We start from the raw sequence: 23,643 nt of genomic DNA, 5'->3' as shown, positions 1-23,643 counted from the left end.
GCAAGTGGCAAACATACATGTTGTTGTGTGCTATCTATTTATCTATCTATCAATCGCATTGGCAACGCAGATGAGGCAGAGACACTGTTTAAGTGGGGTTGCCATATTTTGCTGTCGAAAATAGCGGCCGATGTGCGTGAAGTAAACTTCCCTCGTTTTTAGTTTTGTTTTCTGCGTTTGTCAGCTAATTTTAAAAACCCATTTGAGAAGAAGGCAAAAAGAAAAAAAGACGACAAGTATCGTACTTTTCACCAGGAATGGACAGAGGAATTTGCCTTTGTGGAGAGAGCAGGTTCTGTGGTGTGTCTAATATGCAATGATAAAATTTCATCTATGAAAAGGTCAAATATAAAGCGGCACTTCGACACCCGCCATACTACATTTGCATCAAAATATCCTGTGGGGGACAACAGGAAGAAATCATGTCAAGAGCTACTATCAAGAGTGCAAGCTAGTTAGCAGCAACTCTGTGTTTGGACCCAAAAAGGTGACTGGAATTTGGCTAGCTTTGCTGGCACTTTAGCAATTGTGAGAAATGAAAAGCCATTCACAGATGGGGAGTATGCCAAAGCATTCACGCTTGATGTAGCCAATGAACTTTTTGACGACTTTTCGGATAAAGACAAGATAATTAAACGGATAAAAGACACGTCTCTGTCGGCAAGAACTGTTCACGATCATACAATCATTATGTAAAATCAAATTGAGGCTACCCAAGTGAAGGACATAAATGCGGCTCGGTTTTTTCTCTCGCTTTGGATGAGTCAACAGACGTAAGCAACTTATCCCAGTTTAGCGTGATTGCAAAGTTTTGACTATGAAAGGGACAACAAGAGGGGAGGATTTATTCAAGTCCTTCACTGAGTTCGCTAAAGAAAAAAAATCTACCAGTGGATACTTCTTTCGGTGTGCACTGATGGTGCTCCGTGCGTGGTTGGGAAAAACAGGATTCGTGGCGCTTCGTGAACATGAAAAGAGATGCATGCTAGGTTTTTCAACACCAGCATGAAGCTAAACCCCACCAAGTATCAACCAGACTACAAAGCCATCAGCAAAACCATGCAGCACCAGAAGTCGCATTAATGGTAAGAAATACTCATCATTGATTAGCAACAGCATAACAATGTTACTAAAAAGAATTCAGAGACTTTTTGTACTTTAAAGGTGTTGAAATTACAAAACATGCACACATTTCTTGTAATTTTGGTTTTAAACATATTGTTTGGCTCTCACTGAATTACATTTATAAATATGTGGTGGCTCTCTCAGCCAAAAAGGTTCCCGACCCCTGGTCTATGCTACCATCAACTATTTTATTGTTAGCATGGTTGTTTATGTCAGCTCTTTTAATTTTCGTCTTAGTCTTTTGTACGATAACACTTATTAGTTTTGATCATATTTTAGTCATCTCAAAATGCGTTTTTCGTCATCCAGTTTTTGTTGACCAAAACTCAAGTTTAATTTCGTCTAGTTTTAGTCAATGTTTACTGTAAAATTAAAACAGTTATTCCAAAAGTAAGTAAATAAATAAAGGTTTCCAACTATTTCGAATAAATATTGACAGACGAGCACATATTGTGGCGTCTAGCTACAAGGACAACACCAACTTAGTGATAATACACACTCAGCAAGATAACAGTACATTATTTTCAATTAATTATACACCCCTGGATGCCATGAACTGTTAGTAAAAAAAGTTGACCGAGAGTTTTACGCTTGCCGTTAGCATCAGACTAATGCTAACGTGAATGCTATGCTACTGCTACAAGTTACATTTACTGTGTGTGATGATCACTTAGCACAGACCTTTACAGGCTAAAGCATCATTGCAAATATTTTTGTCTGGCCAAGAAAACAAATCTAACAGTATGTGCAAGCCTGCATGGAGACTGGAAATGACATACTGGTGAGTCGTCAAGGGGGTGGGGGGAGCAGCACGTCACGAGTGACACAAGAATACCGTGCTACGATTAGGGTTGGGCATCGAGCATCGATGCGACCTAATTTTAACACTGTGGTTCTCACGGAACCGTTCGAATTTTTAAATTTCGATTCCATGTTTCGATGCCCTAACCGCTGAGCGGAAAAAAATTGCTGCCGAAAACCACGAAGAAGAAGCCACAAGAAGCGCGCGTTTTTGCATTGCAACTTGATTACAACCATGGACACAGTGAGGTGGCTCTCAAAAGTTTGGCTTAACTTTACAAAAAAACATAAAAATAAATAACCAATCAGCTCAGTGCAAGATTTGCAACACAACTATGTCATGCAAAGGTTGCCGCACGACCAATTATACACAACCGGCTTCAATACGAGTGCCAAGTGCATAGCTACAGTAGCTAAATGCTACGCATTTGACACGCTGCGCCGTCAGAACCAGGTAAGTAAAACAATACCTTATGTCTGTCCTCTGCTGTCCCAGCGACCCGACCCCGGATTAAACAGTAGATGATGGTTGGATAGATGGAATAGTAAGAAAATAAATTGTAATTTTTACGTCGGGCTATGGTCGATATCACGTATATAGAGCTAGATGCGAAATGACAGACTCTGCTACTTTAGATCATGTAAAGAGAACTAGATACGAATGACAGACTCGCTAGCGTTGGTAAACAGCCGCCATTTTAAAGCAGTATATGCCTCCGTTATACTCAACAGTATTAAAGGGATTTTTGTTTTAGAATCTGTTGTGTTGCTTATTTAGAACGCTGCAGCCATATGAAGCATTCAATTACTTTTTTAATGAACTCGTAGCGAACTCGTAGCAGTGAAAACATAGCATCACATCACATAGCATCCTTGCCAGACGCTCCCATCTCTTCTTCTCCGCAGTATACGTACACTCCTACAGCGCCACTCACTGGCCAAACTGGTATTGTCACAACATAATCATTGCATGTGTCTGTAAACAACAGAATCGGTTCTTACAAATAAGGAAACATTATTTTGCCTCATCTACATCAAATTATAATCAAAAGAAGAATTTATACTAATGCTTCGTCATAGCTCCCAGCTAAGGTACATGTATGGCAAAAGAATATGAGTAAATGTTTTCTCCGTGAGCTTTTGAAAAATAAACACCTTTGTGTAAGTGCACTCCTGTGGAAAGAAACTTCATCACATTCAAGTTCAAAGACTGATATTTATATACAAGTTAAAAATAGCCCTGTGAGAAGTTCATATAATTCATAAATTTCATATTAATTGTATTGATAATAAATAATAATAAACTATTTGCACATTTTCGTCTCGTCAGACGAAAACTGGCATTAGTCCTGTTATGTTTTATTCTCCCAAACACGTTTTTAGCTCGTTATGATCATCGTCATTATCATCGTCATTAAAAGAACGTTCGTTGACGAAATATTTTCGTTAACATCATCGTTGACAAAAACAACACTGATTGTTGGTAGCTTAAATGCAAACTCACACCCACCTTGTCAGCATCACTAAGCATTATTTACATTGTGACAACTGATAACAGTAACCAATCCAATAAAAACAAATTTATTTAAGCCTTCATTCAAAAAGTCTGGATTTACAGTGAAACCGACAAGGTTCAAGTGACACAATTTCTTTTCTCTGTAGTCTAATCTAGATAGATCCATCTACCCCTTATGTTTAAATAAAAATTTACATTCAGACATCCTTAAATCAGATTTAGACATTTTGAAAAAGTAGATAATATGAATACCTGAATTCAACACCACTGTAAACTGAATCATACGTCAATCTGAACCTGACAGCTTTGTAAAGTGCTGAACAGTGACATATTCACTTCCACCCTTATAAATAATGTGGCACATGCAGTAAAACTGCTAAGGGTACATAGTGTGAATATGGAACATTAGAAGTACTTAGACCATTGATTAAGGACACAAATTGGCAATGACCACCAGTAATGCAATACCATAACATTTAAAGTAAAAATTCACATGCGTTTGCAAGCACACAGAGCTACATAAAGGACGCTCTAATGACTACTTCTGAGGCCTCTGCCAAAATATGTTTGGGATGTGACACACCTCAAACTTGGCAAAAGGCAACAAGCACGAGAGTACACGTCGTTTGCTAGAAGATATCTTCAGCCGCTATAAGAGTGTTACACAGCTACAGAGAGTAGAATTAAAAAAATATCTGATTTCTTTAAACACATACAGTATATTATCCTCCAGGTTGACTGAAAAATATAGGTTACTTAGTTTCTTACACCAACATTGTTGCCATATCTTTCCTTACAGATAGAGATGCCTGTGGTTTTAGTCAGGATAAGTCTATTCAGATCATGTCTTTGGTTTCAGTCAGGATCACTGTGCTCAAATTGAATAACACCCACTACCCAAGCACCTGGAACTATGTGTAACCAAAAACAAGTTCCACCCCTCAACTCAAAAAAAGCTCAGTCTTCTCCACCCCTTATATACTGCTTAACACATTTAGACCGGTTTTCCAGCAACTCTATATACAGTATTTCCAAATGATATTTATACATTGAGTGACTTAATGAAAATGCAGTCTATTTATAAAATGTAAAAGTACTATGTGCAGTAACTCGATGTTTTGAGTTTCAAATTTCCATTTAGTCTGTATGGAACATAATGTGATAATCTTAAGCATCCTTTAATATAACTATTAGATACTACTGCTAACGACTAGACAAATTCCTTCAAAAAATTCAAGTCCACAATAAATACTGTATATAGTCTTTAAAGCTTAGATGACACTTATGGTTTACAAGTGAAGAACTATCTACATTCAAGAAGTGAAAGTTTAATTCTTAAAAGTGAGTATCAAGATGCCGCTGACTGCACAGATCAGGTAGACCAACAAATACTGATATGTAGCTATTAAACAAATTCCCTCCACAACAGGAAACTACTGTGAGTCCCATGTTGATCTCAAACTCCTAACACCCACTACCAGAGCTGGCTGAGTGCCAATGCAAGCCCCAGAGACCTGTTGCTTCCTATGGAACACAACTACCACACACGTAAAAGCTCAGTCATGTTTTGGAAACCAATGTAACAAAGAACCTGCACAATCGACAAGTTTCAACTTTATAATGGCTCCAAAAGGCCTACACACAGTGGTTAAATTCCCTGAGTGCAGTATTTATGTGTGGAGGAAAAAGAAAAAAAACCCCTTCATTTTATTTACTTTTCAATTCTATGATTAAAAAAAAAAAACTTTTTCAGTTTAATTGAAATAACATTTAAACATTTTATTTAAAGACTTCAAAATACATCCAACAAAAAGCATGCATTTGGGAATAAACTTTTTTTTCTTTTTCAACTATTATGAAAAAACACTTCACAGGACAAAACAAAATAAATACATTAAGTGGTTGCTTGTGTGTCTCTTTTTTTCAGATTTTTATATTAAAACATTTGCCATCAACAATAGCTAGCATCTTTGATTATATTCCCAAATATAGTTGAAGATTTTGCTGATGTTTACAATATACTACAATTACAGCTGACAGCAAAAATCCATTGTCCAGAAACAGGGCCTGATTTACTATAGGTTCCCCTAAATATTGTAGATGTCAAAGCTGCAGTTCATTTAGCTCTTTCTGTGAAAAACTATGCAAATAGGAATTCAGCGTATGCAGTGTTATGTATTAATCAAATCTTAGACAAGTTGCAACATCTCTTTTTTTGTTTTCAAAAAGTGCCTCTGAAAGAGTTAAAAACAGCACTAAAAGAAACAAACCTATAGTAGAGTACCCTCAAGAAAAAATACTGTACAACAAATGACTAGCTTGACCAAATTTCACAATAGTGACCTTATAAAAACACTTTAGCACAGAAAATCTATTTGATCAACTCTGATTGTACAGCAATCAAACGTTTTTTTTTTGTTTTTTTTTTTATTTTACTTTTTCCTTATTTACCTTGGCCTTGACTCTATAGCACCAAACATGATAATGTGTTTCCCACCTACCCTGCTTTCTTTTGAATGGCATGGGAACAGAGATCTTAATGATGCTTATTTACACATTGGATGGATCATTAACCAAGTCACATCTTTTGAAAAAGGAAGTAGTGTTTTTCAAAAAAAAAAAAAAAAAAAAAAAAAAAAAGAAACAGCTTATGTATCTTATCAAATACAGTATTAAATTGTAACAATTGCCGATTTAGCAAACTTCTTGGAATAGTTACATCTTTGATATACATAAAAAGACATCCGATACCTTTCTAGGTTTCAGCTTGTCCTGTAAGTCATACTGGCCAACACCTTTGTAGCTGACACCTAACCACCAGGGTATTCCCTGCTTGTCCTGTTGAAAACCACAACCAAATATCAATCAAACAATCTGTTGCCCTATTAGTGAAAGTTAAAAACAAAAAAAAACAAAAAAACAAAAAAATCCTGTGGCGTGAATTTGGCTCACTGCAACAAGGAAAAAGGAGATAATCTCTAAAGGTGTGTTGTTGATACTAGTTCCTACATGAGCCACATTATAATTTCTGCAGTGCACAATCAAGTACTAGTAGACTGTTGCTTTGCAGTTTGCTTAACAAAGTCCAAACTTGGATGCTAGCAAACTCAGCCTTGTATTAGATTGTGATGCAGATCATTATTATTAATCAGGCATGAAAATAGGTCAGGGGTTCAAAAGGTGAGAAGGGTGTGGAGGAAATATGTTCCGATACACTGTAGTACTATGGCTGTCCCAAACGACTAATTTTCTCCCGATTAGTCAGCCGACTATTTTTACAATTAGTCAATTAATCTAATAATCCCCCCCCCCCTTTATTTAGCAATAAAATTTTTGATGCTTATTAATTCACAAAAACATTTTGGAACACTTAAATTCTTAAGTAAAAATAAACACGTAAATAACAACAATAAATCATAGATAAACAATAAGGTCAATAAGGTTAAATGCTGATAGCATTAACTAGTGCAAAAGAATGGAATGTAAACAGATTCAGAACACTGACTTCGCCTTTCAAACATGATTCAAAACAATTCTTAAAAAAATATCTAGCACTAATATTATACTGTAGTATACTACTATATAGAATAGTAGTATAATTATTCATTGCCAATCAGATTTTTCACAAAGGGTGTCATTTTAAAGCTATTCTTAGTGTAGAATCTGAATTCTGAAGTATGTGGGATTAACTCCGGAAATCGTTATTTATATGACGAACATAATGTGCTTTCATTTTGAAATGTTTACCGGAAGTACATTCGCTAAACCGCTAACCGTTAGCTTTACACTCTTTACACTTTTCACAAAAAGCTGTTTTTGTCATTGCATGTGGTGTCAGTAATCATTTTTTTTCCATTTGCAAATGCTGTTAACCAGGGATTTTTCATTTTTGAAGTGTCACCTTTTAACAACAAGTTTGTGTTTTGGAGAAGACTGCCAATGTTTTATAGCAGGCTAAAGTAGGTTGTCTTTTCAATGTAGCAATGCTAATGTTCACAGTGTTTCATATACAGTGCCTTGCAAAAGTATTCGGCCCCCTTGAACCTTGCAACCTTTCGCCACATTTCAGGCTTCAAACATAAAGATATAAAATTTTAATTTTTTGTCAAGAATCAACAACAAGTGGGACACAATCGTGAAGTGGAACAAAATTTATTGGATAATTTAAACTTTTTTAACAAATAAAAAACTGAAAAGTGGGGCGTGCAATATTATTCGGCCCCCTTGCGTTAATACTTCGTAGCGCCACCTTTTGCTCCAATTACAGCTGCAAGTCGCTTGGGGTATGTTTCTATCAGTTTTGCAAATCGAGAGACTGACATTCTTGCCCATTCTTCCTTGCAAAACAGCTCGAGCTCAGTGAGGTTGGATGGAGAGTGTTTGTGAACAGCAGTCTTCAGCTCTTTCCACAGATTCTCGATTGGATTCAGGTCTGGACTTTGACTTGGCCATTCTAACACCTGGATACGTTTATTTTTGAACCATTCCATTGTAGATTTGTCTTTATGTTTTGGATCATTGTCCTGTTGGAAGATAAATCTCCGTCCCAGTCTCATGTCTTGTGCAGATACCAACAGGTTTTCTTCCAGAATGTTCCTGTATTTGGCTGCATCCATCTTCCCGTCAATTTTAACCATCTTCCCTGTCCCTGCTGAAGAAAAGCAGGCCCAAACCATGATGCTGCCACCAGTGACAGTGGGGATGGTGTGTTCAGGGTGATGAGCTGTGTTGCTTTTACGCCAACCATATCGTTTTGCATTGTGGCCAAAAAGTTCCGTTTTGGTTTCATCTGACCAGAGCACCTTCTTCCACATGTTTGATGTGTCTCCCAGGTGGCTTGTGGCAAACTTTAAACGAGACTTTTTATGGATATCTTTGAGAAATGGCTTTCTTCTTGCCACTCTTCCATAAAGGCCAGATTTGTGCAGTGTACGAGTGATTGTTGTCCTATGGACAGACTCTCCCACCTCAGCTGTAGATCTCTGCAGTTCATCCAGAGTGATCATGGGCCTCTTGGCTGCATCTCTGATCAGTTTCTCCTTGTTTGAGAAGAAAGTTTGGAAGGACGGCTGGGTCTTGGTAGATTTGCAGTGGTCTGATGCTCCTTCCATTTCAATATGATGGCTTGCACAGTGCTCCTTGAAATGTTTAAAGCTTGGGAAATCTTTTTGTATCCAAATCCGGCTTTAAACTTCTCCACAACAGTATCTCGGACCTGCCTGGTGTGTTCCTTGGTTTTCATAATGCTCTCTGCACTTTAAAAAGAACCCTGAGACTATCACAGAGCAGGTGCATTTATACGGAGACTTGATTACACACAGGTGGATTCTATTTATCATCATCGGTCATTTAGGACAACATTGGATCATTCAGAGATCCTCACTGAACTTCTGGAGTGAGTTTGCTGCACTGAAAGTAAAGGGGCCAAATAATATTGCACGCCCCACTTTTCAGTTTTTATTTGTTAAAAAAGTTTAAATTATCCAATAAATGTTGTTCCACTTCACGATTGTGTCCCACTTGTTGTTGATTCTTGACAAAAAAATTAAATTTCATATCTTTATGTTTGAAGCCTGAAATGTGGCGAAAGGTTGCAAGATTCAAGGGGGCCGAATACTTTTGCAAGGCACTGTAGATGTGTTTCCTTATTTTGTATATCTGAACTTTAATTCTACGTTGTGTTGATAACCAATAAACATCTGTGAAAGGAACTGTTGTCTTATATGCCATCAGCACGCACGCACGCACAAATGAAAGCACGCGCGCGGCGATAAAACGCAGCCATGAAAATTACCGTCCCCATTTTCATTTACCGTGCGATAAATGTACTCATTCCATATCGCGACAGGCTTAGCAACTTCAATAAAACATGTCATTAGTTAGTTAGTTAGATGGACTTACGATCTGCCAGCTTGTAATCGTCTCCTGTCGTCTTCCAAAATTGGGTGACGGCGATTTAGGTGTTCATTCACAGCCGACATGCAGCCAAGCTTGGCATTGAAGAGACAGGATACAACAGTGTACCATCCTTTGTTTCGTTGAAATAAGTCAATGTTTTGGCCACTCTGGTGCGCTTTTTTGGCTTTGTGCCGCTTTCCCCGCTTGCATACAAAGCGTCCGACATTAAAAAAAAATCTCCTGACCCCTCCTTAAAAATTTTCTCCTCAGATGTACACAATTCACGTAGGTCACCCTTTTTGACCTCAAAACGGCGAATTTCGCCGAAAGGTGAGGGATTTTCGTGCCTGATTAATAACCTATACTCTTGGAGTTAAAGTTTGCATTTGACATAGTAAGAAACAATTTAGTCATCAAAACAATATGCACGATTTTAATATATCACATTGTGTTTAGCATTTCAACATTAGTCAACATTCAACATTTTCACTAGTCAAACATCACTATTTATTATAAGTGTTTGAAGTTTTCACATGTGAAGAAATGATGTTTACTCAAGCCACTGATGTTACCTTTACTGGGTAATAATGGACCCCATATGTCGGCAAGGACTCCAGCAGGGTTAGATACCTTCAGAGAGAGAAGGAGAGACAGGTTAAAAGGAAAATAATCACTTATAGTTGATCACTGCCAACCTGTGAGCATTGTACAACTGACAGAGTAGAGTGGGAAGGCGAATTTATTTGTCCATTGATTAGGTCAAGGTCACAAAACATCACTCTGTAAAGTGGTCCAGGGCTAACAGACTACATTTCATAAAAGAAGTTAAAACAAGCACGTTCAAAACCATAGACTACTTACTTAACAATGGCCTGTCCTCTGGTCACCCCCTTCAGTTTCTTGTAATGTTCGATCACTTTGTCCTCACTGTAGAGAAATAAAAAATAAACAATGAACAGTTTTGCACAAAAATTGCAACCTCTCTTCAGAAATGTATCTAGTCAGATAATGACTTTAATCAACAGTAACCACTTCCTAAGCTCAACACACAGTTAGAAATAAAAAACAAACCACAATGAGAAGAGCAAGCTTTGCACTGACATGATACTCCAGGTGCTGTCTTTGTCATTGTGGCTTTCAGGGACCATGAACGTCTGAGAAAACTTACCAATAACTGAGAGACGGGTGCTTTCTGAGAACTTGGGTGGGCAGAACTGGGAGATTCTTTAGGTTTGTTTTAGCTGTTTCAGTACTGTACATATCGACAAAAACAAGACAACAGAGTCATTTTTTAAATTAGAAATATATGTTTCTCATCTATCATTTCTAGCAAGGACAATCAGAAATTTTACACTTCTAAAAACGAGCAATTACTAGCTCCTTTGGAGGAGACTAAAAAAAGATCATAAGTATTCTTTTATGCCTTATGCAAGCCTTAATCATTTCTAAAGAAACACTGTAGTCATATTTCTTTTTCAAGGTGATTTCAAGTTCATATTTAGGAATTGATATCAACAACAATAATTAAGGTGATAAACTTGTGCAGGGTCAAAAGACTTTTCATCTCTTTTTATCTTAAATTTAAAAAAGTCGTATAAAGCCCTCACTGTGTATTTCAAGAGTAAACTTAAGCTGAACTGATCTATTGCCAAATATAATATGTATATAGCACACAATGGGCCTTTAAGTTATACAGATCATTTAAAGCAGGGGTCTCAAACCGATTCCACAAAGGGCCGCAGTGGGTCCTGGTCTTTGTTCCAACAGATCCAAAACAGACAGTTCAACCAATGAGGTTTCTGCTAAAGTAAGCAGCACCTGACTGCAATTAACTGATTACACTTGTTAGACACCAGATTGGTGAAAAGGGATTGTTCTCGTTTGGTTGGAATGAAATCCAGTACCCACTGCGGCCCTTTGAGGACCGGTTTGAGACCCCTGATTTAAAGGATATCGAAACAAATTCCAAGCTATTTCAAAACAGGGAAGCTGTTTCAAAATATTGTTGGTAAAATTACAATGAATTGACTTGGATTTCAAACATTTAAACTGTCAAAAATTTCAGAGGTCTAAAGCAGGGGTCCCCAACCTATTCCACAAAGGCCCACTGTGGGTGCAGGATTTCATTCCTACAAAACAAGATGACAACACTTTTTCCCCAATCTGGTGTTTTACAAGTGCAATCAGTTGATTGCAGTCTGGTGTGGCTTGTTTTAATAGAAGCCTCATTGGTTCAACTGTCTCTGATGGATCGGCTGGAACAAAAACCAGGACCCACAGTGGGCCTTGAGGACTGGGTTGGAGACACCTGATCTAAAGCCTTCTAACAAATACAAATGATGGCTATGTTATCTGTTCAGACGAATACTAATGTGTGACTGTCACTGTCTATGTTGCTACAACATCTCAAATAATGTTGAGCTGAACAAAAAGACAGCTGGCTTGGCAGTCCAATCCCCTGTGTACCTAAACAAAAACTACAGAATTGGCACGCACTCTATATTGCATTGGTGTAAAGGTTATCTTGAAATCAGGGAGGGGGCTGTCAAAAAGCAGTGTGTAGCATCTCACTCAACACACTTCTGTACAGCACTAAAAAATGAACCTAATCCTATAACATGAAACTCAATTTGAAAATAGAAGGATCAGAATTTTAACTGAATTAGCTTTTGACCTCAAATTGACATTATATAATAAATTTCAGTCCTTTTTTTCAAACAATAATTAAATTTAACAGCCACTTGACAGGGTAGGTCAGATCAATAATGATTTAGTGATGCGAACTAGCTTACGAATCAAAAGCGTACAAGCACTTCTCCCTGTGGCTACCTCTCCCAGGTTGACTGGGTTTTGCTGCCACGGCACTTCACTGTGTGTTTGATGGCGTACATTTATGAGGAGCTGGTGCCTGCTGTTGTCGGAGTGATCTACTCCGCAGCCACAGTGCCCTGTCAGCAATCTGGAATTCATTACTACGTCTGTTATCTCCAGGCAGCCTGCAGTGTGGGACCAATTCCTACAGCCTAGCGCAGCCTCACTGGCGTAGTGGACATAATACGTCTCAGCTATTCTACACAGCTGAGACATAGGATCTGTGGCAAAGATGCAATTAGAGAATAAACCATCAGGAAACATTCAGAAATAAGACTAGGGATGTCTTGCTACTGTCGTGCGCTAATTATCATATATGGTACAATAGAAGGAATGACAAAAGAATGTATTTATAGATCAAGTGCATATTCACCCCAGCTTTGTTTGGTTCAGACTAAGCCCAAAACATTTGTGGTGCACATCTTTTGGGCTGGTGTGAATACAATCCAGCGAACTCTGGTGCAGAACAAACAACCGGTCCGAAACCTTTGCCGGAGAGGAGGTTGCAAGAGCATAATTGTTTACTTCTATTTTTTACAGTGATTTAAAAAAGAAGAATATCCAGTGTGCTACGATGAAGATGCTATACTAGAGCAGACATAGCTGCCAGCTGAGCTATTTCAGCTGTTCGGGGATTTTGTTGACAACGAAGTCTCTGTTGCTAGAAGCTAGGAAGTCAAAGTACCGTATTAGCCCGAATATAAGACGGCCCTGATTATAAGACGACCCACTCTTTTTCAAGTTTGAAAAAAAAAAAAAAAAAAGACTTTTTGAACACCAAATTAATTTTTATACAGAAAATAATTACAGTACATCCGAAACAAATGATTATAACAACATATTTGAGAGAAAAAGCATGTTATTTTGCCTCATTCAAATCTTAATATCTGAACATTTAAAGTGCTTGTGACACGAAAAAGCATGTTTATTTCATAATACACGCGGTATTTTATGCTCCTGAATGATATGGACCGCTTGGATGTGTGTGGAAGCGATCGCTATATTTATTTAGTTTTTTGAATCCCGCGCCAGGAAAATGAGTGACTTCCGGCTTCGGTCTCGCATTGAGGAGGAGGGCGCTGTGACGTGTACGGTAGAAGACGTCCTCTTCACGCTACAGTGTACTGTTGTGTATGAGGACGAAGGATTTAGCTGATTTTGCGGATTAATACTTTTATTTTTTGCATCACGCCAGCCAAACGGCTGCAGAAAAATCATTCTGTATGCGGGAGAGGCGTATGCGCCTTTTTGGAGTTTCAAAAGGTTCCCATTCACCGTGGATATTTACTGTGGGACCATTGGACTTACAAGGAAGTGAGTAAACATCTTGTTTTGTATTATGTCAAATACGAATACAGTGATTACAAAGTAAACACTATAAAATTCCTTTAAATAAAGGACTACTTACGTTTGATCATTGATAGGCATGTAAAAAGCTATCCTCACGCTCATTAGCAGTTAGCTGTTAGCACGTTAGCTACACAACAATTCCAGCCACCCTCCTCCAGGGAACAACTGTAAATTGCTCTCCGCCGGGCGGTTTGCCGATCCGCAAAGAAACTCGACAACCGGGTCGTCATGTCAAATAATCCAGGCTAGTTATGTGTGATTTTCCACTTCGAAGACTTTGAAACATCCCTCGGTTCGGGTTAGCATGTCGGCTAGCTGTCACTCCTTCTGGTCTGTTTACATTCTCCGAAGCCGGGGAAGGGAAATGACATATGTCCGATTTAGGTGTCATAAAATATCGTTCGGCAGGTGTGACAGTAAAGGTAAAGTCGACTGTTTTGACCATTATGGAGTAATTTTGCCATGTTGTCTTGAATAAATGGATTTTTATTATTTTATATTCCATTTAGCACAAGTTATTTGTCATGACCATGCCATTTATTTAGCAATTGGGGAAAGTACTTGGGTAAAAAGAATATCCTGTAAAAATATTGAAGTAAAGAGACAGAAACAATGACATTTTGCCGTTCTCTTCGTCGCGTTTTCCTCATTGTGAATAGTTCCCCCTCGACGGGCTGACTGGTCCTTCTCAAGCCATTTGTATAGCTATTGGGGAAAAATACTTGGATAAAAAGAATATCCTGTAAAAATATTGGGAGTAGAGAGACTGAAACAATGACATTTTGCGGCTCTCTTCGTCTCGTTTTCCTCGTTCTGAACAATTCCCCCTCAATGGGCTGAATAGTAAAACCGATGAGCCTAGTCTACCGCTGACGTCATCCACCTGTTGGGGACGCTAAAGCCCTATAATTGTAGGCGTGGCTAACCGGCAGATTAAAAGACTAATTTCTCGTCATCTGCGCTTTGCTAAATTGTTGTATATGGTCGAATCGTCTCAAAATATGATTCTAATTCACATAATAATGCCATTTAAGACTTTTTTTCTGGTGTCGTATGCTCTTTAAATATGTAAACTAAAGTGCAATCACATTCGTAAATGAATGGCTTCTGGTGTTTGAAATGTAAATAAACCAACCAATTGTGATAAAACAACAAAATTGCAATAACCGCATTAACCATCAAAGTGAAGTCTAACTGTAACTGTAGTCTTGAAACAAATCTGAATAAGGAAAAGCATTGCAATAAAATAATGCAAACTTGACAGTATAGCTGAGATCTGTCATGACAGAACATCGCTTCAATGATATCTGGCGCCATCTAGCTTCATGAATGGGTATAATGTCTAGACCGCTTAGATCTGTCATGACAGAACATCGCTTCAATGATATCTGGCGCCATCTAGCGTCGTCGTGAATGGGTATAATGTCTAGAGCACGAATATAAGACGACTAGGGGTGTGCCATCTTAGGCACCCCACGATTCGATTCGATTACGATTCAGGGGGCTCCGATTCGATTTGTGGCCGATAATAGCTATATCGCTGCACCGCACAGTACTGGTTAATAAAGTAGCCAAACAAATTTATGTCCATTATTTAGTTAAAATATATGGAAACATGCTCATACAACAGAAAGCTGCCCTTAAGCTCCTTCTTTATTTATTTATTTTTTACAAGAACGTGCAAAAACATTAACCATTTTAAAGGGAGTACTTATTTCTCTCAACAATACAAATTTACACTGCCCCTGCATGACACGCCATACACGCACTCATTACAGCGCGCGCACTTCTCTCCCTCTCTCCCGCAACAACAGATTTCTGTACTATTCGCATGTTTGTAGTGTTACCGCTGTACTTATTCATGGTTTTACACGTTCTGCATATGAAATACACGTTAGCGAATTAGCTAATTAGCTTAGCGCTCGGCGCTAACAATTAACATCTCAAAAACAACAACAGTAAAGGCTTAACAGTACAAGAGGGTTTGTCTTATAGACGCACACAGGTCTTAGCAACACACTCAGGACATTTTTTTAAACTGAAATGCCTTAAAACTGCTGGATAGTGGGAAAGACAAGGAGCAACGAACTATCTCTCTTCCCCTCTCGCTCTAAAAAGTAACTTGCTGCACAAAAGCGTGACCGCCGGTTCTGTGCCTGCCTAAAACACAAATTTATTTTCCAGTCTTTTAAAAAGGAGTAAATCTCTCTCCCAGTAACTGGGAGCATATAACATTGTGCGTGCGTCCATTAACGGTGTCCGGGCGGCAGACGTGTCTTGAAATTCGTGCGGCAACGAGCGGCTGTTATAAAGTTATGAGTGAAAATAATCGTTTTTGAACCTTTATGAATCGTAATCGAATCGTCACGTGTCGAATCGCGATGCATGTAATAATCGATTTTTTGGAACACCTCTAAAGACGACCCCCTCTTTTTCAATTTTATTTCAATGCAAAAAAACACCATCTTATAGTCGGGCCAATACGGTAAGTTTTATTTTATTTTTCTGGTTGTCAAAGTTACACTCTTTAGAGATTTCAGAATGAATGTAAGCATACCAGTACATGTGGGACTTGTGAGACTTATTATGCTTACATGTAGCCAACATCCCTTCAATAATCATGTTTTTGACAGTAACCCAGTTAAGCAAGGCTAAATAATCATGTTCACAAATCCGAATATGTTCTTCTTCAGTTTTTTTAATAACCCGATTACTCCCCGTTGATTAACCCTTTTCCAAACCAAATATTTGGCCATGTAAGGCGACTATTGAGATAGCCCCCTTCCAAAGGATATTAATGTTTCTAAAGGAGTTGAAGATATTTAGAGAAGCTAGCAACAACACTAAATTGGAGTCATATTATATTGCCAACTGAATAAAATGTTGCAATAATAAACATTTGCATTTACTTAGAAATGAAAATTAAATGGCATTCAATGTTTTCACCCAAGTACCAACAATAATTTTAATACTAAGCCTCATGGTGCATTAATTCAACTCTCTGTAGGGGGTTGTTGCACTCTGCCACAACTTGACTCAAGTTGTCCACCATTGGACAGCGGACCTGGCTCATCCCTCTTAAGGCAGCTAACTGCTGAAGGAGGACGTCTCCAGCTAATCTCACCACTACAGGGCCCTTTGCTGATACAGTGTAGAGGAGGCCCATTTATACCTAAGGCTTTATGCAGGGATTTACTGAGCCTCTTCATGAAAAGAAGCAGAAACAAAGGGGATCATTGACAGGAATGAGAAATACTGCTACTTGACAGTGAGGGATGCACCAATGTGATAACAGCACAGCACCTGAATTCAATTTCTATGCTCTACTAAGAAAAAACTTATGGTATATAACTTTTCTTATTCTAATCTCACAAATGACAAAGTAAATTTGAAATGAAAAAAAAAATATACATGTAGAGTGCTGTCTTAGTTAAACCGTTCTACTATGGTAAAATAGCTAGTTTTAAAAATAAAAACAAAAAAACACAAGGTTTTAGAACATAGCCATGAGGGCAAGATTAACAACTATTATAATAATATTATTAGTAATAATAATAATGGTAGTTAATGGATTTTAGTACAGTTTTAGTTAAGTACAACCTATCCAAGGTAAAACTGATAAGAAACAAGTAACGTGCCAGATTATTTCTTTCCTTGCCCTAATGTAGCAGTTATACTGCATAAACAGAATATTGAAAAGGATTGATGTAAAAAGACAAGGACAGGTCTATGGGGCAAATTCTTTTTTAAGCATTGCTCAATGAACCACGCCTCATTTCTTGTGGAACACAACTACAGTATTTGCGTTGCTAACAACGACAGAGGTCATTTTAGAGTCAAATCATTAGGACAATACACTTGTTCCCCAGAGCAGAGACACACTGTTACTGAACAGTGTTTACTGTTCACATCACAGTCAATGAATGCCCCTCCATGGCTGGCAAAATAATATAACATAGGCCTACCTTATCGACAGGTCAGCCTCTGAGGCCCTCTAAGCTTATCTCTAATGGTGAGGAGATTATTGAGGCAATCTACAAACAGTCTCAACTCTCTCGCTCTCTCTCCCCCTCTCTCATATCTCTATACCAGACATGTCCAAAGTCCGGCCCGGGGGCCAAATGCGGCCCGTGGTCAAATTTCATCCGGCCCCCAGCCTCTGTCATAAAATCAATAACGTCTGGCCCGCACACAGACTTAATAAATTGGTCAGCAGTACTGCTACCAGCATATGAAGTATCTTACACACTAAATGCTGCTCCTCATTTACCCACGAAAAGGCAGCAGCACTATAAGCAACATTCCCCCGTGTGACCCTTTACTCCCAATTTTCTAAAATGGCGACAATCAACAAAAAAAGAAAGTTGACTGCGACGGCTGGTGCGTCAAGGATAGGTGGAAATTGGACTATTTCTTCACTAAAATACGCAACAACTGTCTGACTCACTTGCAAAGAGACAGTCGCTGTTTTTAAAGAGTTAAATGTGAGGCGGTATTACCGAACAAGACACGCTGGCATGTACGACATGATTACAGGGAAGATACGTAGCGACTAGCGAGAAATTGAAGCAAGTTGAAGCTAGTTTAATTTCCAGGGAAGATACGTACGTAGCGACTAGCGAAAATTGAAGCAAGTTGAAGCTAGTTTAATTTCACAGCAGCAGTATTTCGCAAGAGCCCGAGAGTCGAAAGAGAACGCCACAAAGGCTAGTTGTGAGATTGTTGAAATGTATTCATTTAAAAAAAATAATAAATAAAGCATTTGTGACACACAGATTGGCTTGCTAAAATTTGCTTAAATATATTGTTCTACATAAAGGACGTCAGCCAAGGTCGGCCCCCCACATTTTTACCACACAAAATTTGGCCCTCTTTGCAAAAAGTTTGGACACCCCTGCTCTATACAAAGCACCCATTAAAGTATTGTACTGTACAATGGTATCACATGCAATTGTGTATTTCTACAACACACAGACATGTGTTATATAAAAAGTTTCATTCGTGCCAGAAGGCCAGTTTTATTGCACAAAGTAAATTCAAGCGAATCATTAACTGAGGGCGGTAGCAAGAAAAGATGCTGGTTGAACATTATCAACTGTAAAGTGGTCATTACACCAGCATGAACAATAAAAATTCTCGTTTCCTGATTCTGCACTTGAGAGCTCAACGGAAGCACTTGCCTACACAGAATTTTGTGTTGTGTACTATGTGATGCCTCTTTGTTGAGATACACTTAATTTAACTTCATTTATTTATCTATTGGATAGGGACAGTGCACACTGATGAACATCTAAAACTCTTAAACCTGAGTCAATGTATGTATACATGAAGAGACATTTTGAAAATGAAAACTAGCCTTTAGCTTTTAGGATTCATTGAGACTCATTATTTCAATGGCTTGTCAAAATACATTGATTTAATGATATTCTTCCACTTTGCGGTGATGTAATGCTTCATCAGATTATACGTAGTAATTATTTCGCTACATATACAAATGTATAGTATTCTTTTTATTTTATTTTATTTTTAACGCGTTTGTATTCAACCTCTGATATTTTGTAGATATCTACACAGTATTAGATTATACAAAATGTTTATATTTTGTAGATATGTGCAAAGTAATAGATTATACAAAATGCTGCATTTGTGCAATTCTGCTGTACATATTTAGAAATTCCGAAAGAAGTACGTTACATTTATCCAAAGTATATAAAAATCTTACCATGTAAAATCACCGTTGAGCTCCTAAAAAGAGGAATAATCGAATGAGCAAAACATGCCATGGCAACTGTTTCAAGCAGTTTCTCATAAAAAAAAAAAAACAGACAAACAAGAAAAGAAAAGCGTTTGTCCTTTCAATTAAAGTGATTTAATTAACCAACAACAATAGTTTTGGTTTTCCTACAATAATTTATTCCCAAAATAGACACATTTCAAATACAGTTCGACCGCCCTACAAACTACTTCAACGAAACGCTTGCGCCAAAAAAAAAAAAAAAAAAAAATCTAAACATAACAACAGTTCTTCCTTACCTGCAATGCGAATGCAGCCAACTTGAAAACGTGCTCGCTTTCCACGTCGATGCGCTCCTGTTTTTTGTCGTTGTTGAAGAAACAATGGTTATTGTTAAACGAATAAGTTTCTCATCGCGACCACAAAGTGCAGTTCAGCCAAACACTGAACCGTACCTCTGTCCTCTCGCTACCGACTGAACCACTTATAACACGGATTCAATGCTGTATCAAAACTGCTGATGGGGCAGGTATTAAAAGTGTTATTTTACCTAAACTTTACGTAGTTATAATTTATTTATAAAGTTAACACATTAAGGCCCGTAATTAATCTAATTTAACAAAAAAACTAAGTCTACGCCCCCTCGGCAAAGTGGTACAGTCCGAGCAGGTTCAACAGTCTCCGTCTCCCATGGTGACCAGTATGCTCTACCCGCAGAAAAAAAGCATGATCACAAAGTTTGACCGTTTGTTGCATTCACGTGCTCCTCGTATTTCTCTAGACTGCCCCTCCCTGGTGGTGTAACAATACAAGTTGCTAATCGCACATATTATCCATACATTTTAAAAGTACTCTTTTACTTTAGTTAAAAGAGTTAGTTATCATCGGTCTTAATGAGAAGGTACAATGCTTTAATGTGTTTGCACTTAGAACATTTTGAGTACATTTAAAACTCGTAACACTTACATTAAACACCAACGATTTTCCATTCATGAAGAACAGCTCCACAGTCGTGTTTTCTTTTAAAAAGGTGATCTTCTCAATGTAAAATCTGTGAAGAGTTTATGTGGTGTTATGTTAAGTATCACGATTAGTATTGTTTCCACGCATTCCATGCAACTTTGAGCTGTTGACACAGTTATCTTGACTGCCACCTGCTGGTCTACATCAGTCTTAAATTATGGCCGCTGTAGCAATGCCATTCAACATACTGTACAGCACATTGTAATTATACAACACAGTATATAAAAGTAGCCTTCTACACAGGTCTGCTCACCTCACAAAAAAATTGAGTTCCAGTGTATCTGAAGTCTTAGAGAAGTCATGGTCAAGGACTTTTCGATCCAGCTGAAGCCAGTTATTCTGACCACTATATAGAATAAATATTTGATCATGCAATTAAATAAAAAGATATTACAACAACCTAAAATGATATGTTGACCAATGCACTTACGTATCATCTATAAAACAAAGGCCAAAGTACTCTTTCTCCTTCAGGTTGAAATGGGATGCCACCAAATCTAACAGGTCTCGCGATAGAAGCTTGGGCTTATTGAAAGAAAGAAAGAAAGAAAGAAAGAAAGAAAGAAAGAAAGAAAGAAAGAAAGAAAGAAAGAAAGAAAGAAAGAAAGAAAGAAAGAAAGAAAGAAAGAAAGAAAGAAAGAAAGAAAGAAAGAAAGAAAGAAAAAACATTTTTATTTTTAGGCTATTACTTTACTAGAGTTGTCATTAGGGATACATGATCCAAGATATTTCAACATCTTATTACATCATTATCAGGGGAAATCCTAAGCATTAAGGGATTGTTAAAAAAAAAAAAAAAAAAAAAAAACATTTAAAAATACTACTACATTCCAGGTCCCCTGTCAGTCATCATCATCATCACTCCCCTTCACTACAACCCTGTTTCTTATCATCACAGGAATGTATGCTGTCAAAATTAGAAACAGAAAGTTCTGTACCTGAACCAGCAGCTCCAATTTCCGACCGTCGAGTAGGTGTACCTGGCACTGACGTCCCTCAGTCATCTAAAAGAAGACAGAAAACATACTGTTGAACACAACAGATAAGGCAGTTTTTGCAACATAAAACCTTCATTGCACATCAAGGCTCCACCTCCACCTGTGGTCCTGGTCAATACACCTCGCATCCACTATTGCTAAATGCTGGGAGTGAAATGGCTGACTTTTGTGAGGATGAACAGTGATTTACATCAGTGTCATGTTTGTCTTTGTCGTGAATGAATAGGTAAGTTGAGCCACTGGGCACATTTTAACATGGATCACCTCACACCAGCATAGAACATACAATGTAATATTAACCACAATCATTTGAGTTACACAGTATAATGGCTTTTGAGTATGTGTTATTTAAACCAAGTTCAACTGTTCAGCACACTATTCTTTTACTTCATATAATGTAATGTCATTTTCTTGTAACTGCATATTCTTCCTCTATATCCAAACAGGTCACATGAATTTCCATGAAACGTCAACATTTCATGTACTTCTCTAAACTAACTATATCTATCTTATGTATGCACGGGATATTGACCAGGGTAAAACTTAAACAATGAGTGCACTAGAATAAAATGTTCAAATGAACTACAACTACCCGACTTGCTCCCTAAACGTCTCATCAAGCCAGAGACATGATAAGTACACGTACGCATTCCCTCTACTGGTTAACTTGGAACCTACAAGCAACAATAAGTCTGCAATTTATATAATAAAGTCAGTCATCCCTGAGACAAAAAGTATTGATGCCTATACGTCCCTGGAATATACATATCAAATCTACAGTATTCAATATACAGCATTCTGAACACAAATAACAGAGTAGCAGCCATTTTAGTCAGTCCTCACCAGTGTTGTTAATAACGGCGTTACAATATAACGGCGTTACTAACGGCGTTATTTTTTTTCAGTAGTGAGTAATCTAATTAATTACTTTTCTCATCTAGGCAACGCCGTTACCGTTACTGAGGCGGGAAAGGCGTGCGTTACAATGCGTTACTAAGTTGGTTGAATAAAAAAAGTCAGAGGGACGGACTCACGGAGACGAGAGAGCAGAGCAGGAGTGGGGAAGACGCCGTTGCAAACGCGATGCTAGGTGGCTCCAATAATACCTGACTGTAGTCATAGCCTACAAACTATGCCCACATGATACAGTAGATATCACATATTATAGAACTAGATGCAAATTTTAGACACGGCTGCATTGGCAACATGTTTAAGGACTACATGCGTTAGTAAACAGCCGCCATCTTAAAGCAGTAGACCTCTCAGGAAGGCTCTGTTGTAGAGATCCTTCCTAGCGAACCTTTTTTTATTTTTTATTTTTTTTATTTAATCTAAAATGGTCCTAAATCGGCAAAGTCTTGACTTAAATCTATCTTTAAATGATGAAACAGTTTTAAAACTTACACATGTTGAAAGTAGACAGAAGGGAACTAATGCAATAGCAGGAGCAATTTTAACAACTTTAACGGTTGATTCACAACTTTAAATGACTTCCACACATAGCAAAGGTTACTATCTAGTTATTGCAATACCCTTGTGTCTAGTTAAGTGGAGGGTAAAGAATTGGGCTAGGGCCAATTGTCCCAAAAACCCTTTAAACTTCACATTGTGTGACCTTTTTTTTTTTTTTTTGAGAAAAAAAAACAAAACATGAAAATTATCACTAGTTACTTTGCCAAGTAACTAACTACTCTTAAATTCAGGTAACTGAATTACGCAATTACTTTTCGGGAGAAGTAATTTGTAACTGTAATCAATTACTTTTTTAAAGTAAAGTTTACAACACTGGTCCTCACCAAGAACAACAACAACGTGAGAGAGACCTTGAGCCATACCTCCGGGCGGCCAAAAAAGAATTAATGTAAAAGTCAGAATATTAAACATAGGAATTAGTATTTATTTATTTATTTTAAAAAGGAAACTTTGGTAATGCTCAGTAGCCATTTGGGGGGTGGGGGGTGCAAGGAAGCTGCAATGCGGTTCAAAAAGGAGAATCAGATGTTGTGGTGAAAGACGGAAACACTGAGAGTGTGGCAGACTTGGTGAAACAAATGAGACACAAATTGATACTTATGACAAGACAACGGACAGACGAGAGAGATGAGCAAAGTCCAACCACTGAATGAAACCAAATAAGACATCCAAACATGAGGAAACATCCAAAAAACAAGACCACAGTGGACTAAACTATACTGGACTGTCTCAGGAAATTAGAATACACAATATTCTAATTTTTTGAGACAGTCCTGTGTATATATACAGACAGTCAGGAAATTAGAATATTGTGTATTCTAATTTCCTGAGACAGTCCTGTATATATACACAGG

The 23,643-nt window shown here is 37.8% G+C and overlaps 1 protein-coding gene across 4 annotated transcripts in view; it reads right to left on the bottom strand.

The window, feature by feature from the left end:
* Positions 1 to 23,643, bottom strand: part of LOC130921447 (FERM domain-containing protein 4B-like) — a 69,881-nt gene that overhangs the window by 19,108 nt on the left and 27,130 nt on the right. For 3 of the 4 annotated variants that reach the window (XM_057845355.1, XM_057845356.1, XM_057845354.1), the window contains exons 2-11: positions 21,257 to 21,322; positions 20,749 to 20,843; positions 20,572 to 20,664; positions 20,262 to 20,346; positions 19,595 to 19,651; positions 19,284 to 19,306; positions 10,509 to 10,592; positions 10,202 to 10,267; positions 9,913 to 9,970; positions 6,194 to 6,280 (exon numbers count right to left, since the gene is read on the bottom strand). In XM_057845355.1, the coding sequence (XP_057701338.1) occupies positions 6,194 to 6,280; positions 9,913 to 9,970; positions 10,202 to 10,267; positions 10,509 to 10,592; positions 19,284 to 19,306; positions 19,595 to 19,651; positions 20,262 to 20,346; positions 20,572 to 20,664; positions 20,749 to 20,843; positions 21,257 to 21,322 (714 nt within the window). Of the gene's footprint in view, positions 1 to 6,193; positions 6,281 to 9,912; positions 9,971 to 10,201; positions 10,268 to 10,508; positions 10,593 to 11,429; positions 11,722 to 19,283; positions 19,307 to 19,594; positions 19,652 to 20,261; positions 20,347 to 20,571; positions 20,665 to 20,748; positions 20,844 to 21,256; positions 21,323 to 23,643 lie in introns of those variants that run through there. The other variant, XM_057845357.1, reaches the window with a different exon arrangement.

This window comes from Corythoichthys intestinalis, chromosome 9 (genome assembly GCF_030265065.1).
Source record: "Corythoichthys intestinalis isolate RoL2023-P3 chromosome 9, ASM3026506v1, whole genome shotgun sequence".
Classification (NCBI taxonomy): domain Eukaryota; kingdom Metazoa; phylum Chordata; class Actinopteri; order Syngnathiformes; family Syngnathidae; genus Corythoichthys; species Corythoichthys intestinalis.
This window is presented reverse-complemented; position numbering and strand designations above follow the sequence as displayed.